Source organism: Brassica napus, chromosome C3 (assembly GCF_020379485.1).
Source record: "Brassica napus cultivar Da-Ae chromosome C3, Da-Ae, whole genome shotgun sequence".
Classification (NCBI taxonomy): Eukaryota; Viridiplantae; Streptophyta; class Magnoliopsida; order Brassicales; family Brassicaceae; genus Brassica; species Brassica napus.
This window is the reverse complement of record NC_063446.1, coordinates 25,609,174-25,613,348: the sequence shown is the minus strand read 5'-3', so window position 1 is coordinate 25,613,348 and position 4,175 is coordinate 25,609,174. Positions and strand designations below refer to the sequence as shown.

General features: G+C 40.8%; 1 protein-coding gene across 1 annotated transcript; it reads left to right on the top strand.

The window, feature by feature from the left end:
• Positions 1-528: 528 nt before the first annotated feature.
• On the top strand, positions 529-1,425 carry LOC106384288. The gene has a single exon (XM_013824277.1). The coding sequence runs from the start codon at positions 529-531 to the stop codon at positions 1,423-1,425; it is 897 nt and encodes a 298-aa protein (XP_013679731.1).
• Positions 1,426-4,175: the final 2,750 nt, after the last annotated feature.

The following is a 4,175-nucleotide window of genomic DNA, read 5'->3' as shown; positions in this document are numbered from 1 at the left end:
GTTTCTCAAACAAGGATGAAGATTCACGGTTCATCGAACAAGGTATGAGATCGTCGGTTCGTCGAACAAGGATGAAGGTTTCACGATCGGGATTAGGGTTTCTCGCCGTAAGGGTTTCTCGCCGTAAGGGTTTATCGCCGATAGAGAGAGATTAGGGTTTTGTGGTCGGATCTTTAGCTTAGGGTTTTTAGAGTTTTGTGCTGATAACGTGTTGTAAATAAAGAGAAAGAGGGAATTAGTTGTTCTTATTCATAACATAATGTGCCCTTTATATATAGGAAATTACAAGACGTATAGACCGTCATAGATAAATGGAAAGATTACAAATCCTAAACCAATAAGGAAAAGGAAATCCTAATCATACAAGGAGAAGGAAAACCATGAGAAAAGAAAAAGTCTAAACCGCCTTTGGTTATGGCATTCACTTAAACGGTTCATAACAGAGAGTTCTTCATTTGAGTTCATATATGATCATTGAGACTATATTTGGTATCAGAGCCACAATAAGAAGAAGAGAAATCGATAACCATGGGTGATATTATACCAGCTACGAGCAAAGAGAAGGAAGGAGGAAAACTCTTGATCAGTTGCCCCATGCGAACCACAACCAACTATATGGTTTGGGCAATAAGAATGAAAATTCTGCTCAAACTTCACAAAGTATGGGAAGCTACGGAAACTGAGACGAATGAGGTCGAGAAAAATATTATGGCGACAGCTATTATATTCCAATCAATTCTTGTAACCTTAACACTTCAAGTAGGAGACTTGGACACTGCAAAGAAAGTTTGGGAGGCGATTAAAACTCGTCATGTCGGCGCAGACAGAGTAAGAGAAGCACGGTTACAAACCCTGATGGCTGAGTTTGACCGCCTCAAGATGAAAGATAAAGACACCATTGATGACTTTGTTGGCAGGATTTCAGAGATTTCGTCTAAATCAACAGCGTTAGGAGAAAACATAGATGAAGCCAAACTGGTTAAGAAATTTCTTTCAAGTTTACCGCGCAAACGATACATTCATATTGTTGCATCACTGGAGCAAATCCTTGACCTCAACACCACCAGCTTCGAAGACATAATTGGACGGTTGAAAACGTATGAGGAAAGGATATGCGAAGAGGAAGGAGACTCGCAGGAACAGATTAAACTCATGTACGGTAACTCAGAAGCCCAATTCCATCGAGAACATCAAGGAGATTACAGAGGAAGGGGCCGAGGAGGCAGTTACTACAACAGGGGAAGAGGACGAGGAAGAGCATACTGGGATAACAGAGATGCATCGAGGATAACCTGCTATAGATGTGACAAGATCGGACACTTCGCCGTGACATGTCCTGATCGCCTCTTAAAGTTACAAGAAACACAGGAAGGTAAAGAAGAAGATACGGAGGAAGCTGATGCTTTAATGAATGATGATGCATGAGGTAGTATACCTTAACGAGAAGAATGTAAAGCCTAAAGAATTTGAGTCAAGTATGGATGGTGATAGGATATGGTATCTAGACAACGGAGCTAGCAACCACATTACGGGTAATAGGAACTATTTCAAGAGTATTGATGAGACAATCACCGGGAAAGTGAGATTTGGTGACGATTCAAGGATCGACATCAAAGGAAAAGGATCCATTATTTTCATTAGTCAAGGCGGAGAAAGGAAACTACTCGCGGATGTATACTTCATACCTGCGTTGAGAAGTAACATTATCAGCCTAGGGCAAGCTACCGAGTCGGGATGCGAGGGTGAGTATGAAAGAAGACTACCTAACGCTTCATGACAAAGATGGAAACCTTATCACACGGGCAAGACGATCAAGAAACCGACTTTACAAGGTTATCATGGATATAGTCGATGAAAAGTGTCTGAAACTCGATGTTCAAAGCGAATCAACAAGATGGCACACAAGACTAGGTCATATAGGGGTCGAAACAATGAAGCTAATGGTCAAGCAGGAGCTTGTTCTCAGCATACCAAATATCAACATCGAGAAAGAACTTTGTGAGTTGTGTTTACTTGGCAAGCACGCAAGACAACCCTTCCCAAAATCAACTTCATTCCATGCTGAAGAACCATTAGAAGTCATCCATGGAGATCTTTACGGACCTATTACTCCAGCCACACCAGCGAAAAATAGGTACATATTCGTGTTAATAGACGATCACACAAGGTATATGTGGACAATTCTCTTAAAAGAGAAGAGCGAAGCTTTTGAAAAATTTAAAACTTTCAAAGCAATGGTGGAGCAACAAGTAAAGAAGAATATCAAGACGTTTCGAACAGATAGAGGAGGAGAATTTACATCAAAAGAATTTCAGAAGTTTTGTGAAGAATCAGGAATCCAAAGACACTTGACGAATCCTTACACACCTCAACAAAACGGAGTCGTAGAGAAAAGAAACAGAACCTTACTTGAGATGACTAGGAGTATTCTTAAACACTTGAGTACACCTAATTATTTGTGGGGAGAAGCCATAAGGCATTCTACATACATCATCAATAGGGTTTCGACAAGAGCGTTACAAGAACAAACTCCATACTAAGTGTTGAAAGGAAGAAAACCTAGCGTTAAACACTTAAGAGTGTTTGGATGTATAAGATATGCAAAAACAGAGACTCCTCGTGTAAAGAAGCTCGACGACCGTTCCAGAACCTTGGTTCATCTTGGTACTGAACCCGGGTCAAAGGCATACAGGTAGGGATGTCAAATGGGCTTACTGACCATGGGTTAGCCAAGTCCAAAACCAAATGGTCTGACCATATTAGAACCAAAAATCAAACCTGTCCAATTGGACTAAAACCCATTAACTCCCAAATGAGATGGACAAAACCATTTGGACATGGGCGTCCAATAAACCTAAAAATATAGGGTTTTCTAAGTTAAGAAAAAATTAGAAAATAAAAATCAGAAAGTAAAATATATGTTTTCTCGTCAAAACCGCAAAATCACGTTTTTCCGCCAAAAACGCAAAATTATGTTTTTCCTCCAAAACATCAAAATTATGTTTTTCCGCCAAAACCGCAAAATCACGTTTTTCCACCAAAACCTCAATGTTTTCCCGCCACAACTGCAAACTCACGTTTTCCGCCAAAATCGCAAAAAAATGTTTTCCCACAAAAAACATAAAATTATGTTTTTCTGCCAACCGCAAAATCAAAATTTCCCGCCAACACTGCAAAATCATGTTTTCCCGCCAAAACCGTAAAATTATGTTTTCCCGCCAAAAACGTAAAACATGTTTTCCCGCCAAAAACGCAAAACATGTTTTCCCGCCAAAAACGTAAAAACACGTTTTCCCGCCAAAAACCACAAAATCACGTTTTCCCGCTAAAACTACAAGATCACGTTTTCCCGCCAAAACCGTGAAATCAAATTTTTCACACGGCTATTTAAGTTATATGCTTTAATGTTATATAAAGTCTTGTTAAATATGAACGAGTCCCAATGCCCGTTCACCTAACCCCGGAACAGTGACTTCTCACCGCAAACTCTTCTCTCTCCGTCGCAAAAACCGCAGATCCCCACCGCAAAGATATCTCCGATGACCTAAAACCATCGATTCAAGAAATCCTTCGGTCAATCTGTAGATCCCGACATGGCTTGTCCCCCCCCCTGTGGCCCAAAATAGAGGCAACCCCTCCTACCTCCTCACAGGGAACCCTCCTCACCAAACAAGCTATTGCTTGCGATCCGCAACGAAGTAAGAGAGTAAAAGAAAGCAACGAGTCACCTTACTGCAAGAGTGCAGATTCTTTATATTTACCTCAGTGTGAGGATAGATCTAGTTTCAGAAGTTTATCATGGCTCACCGTTACTCTAGAGCAGAGAAAGGCAAGTGGACAGTAAGCGAGACGAGGTCAGAAAGACACTACAAGAAAACATGAATTTACCGACTGCATGTTGCGACTGATCGTGCAGTTGCAAAATATTGCGACCGGATTGCGACTGTTTTGAGACTGATGTGTGACTAAAATACGTTAGTCGTAAATCAGTCGCTAATGTGCGACTAAACAAATCAGTCGGAAATCAGTCATTAATTAGCGACTGTTTCGCGGCCATTTAATGTTGTCGGCAACTGTCGTCGCAAAACAGTCGTAAAATAAGGACTGATTTGCGACTACATACTCCATATAGGGTATATAATACGTAGTCGCAAAACAGTCGTTAATTTTGCGAC

Coding starts and splice junctions, on each gene's coding strand:
- LOC106384288 (XM_013824277.1), top strand. CDS start 529: ATGGGTGATATTATACCAGCTACGAGCAAAGAGAAGGAAGGAGGAAAA.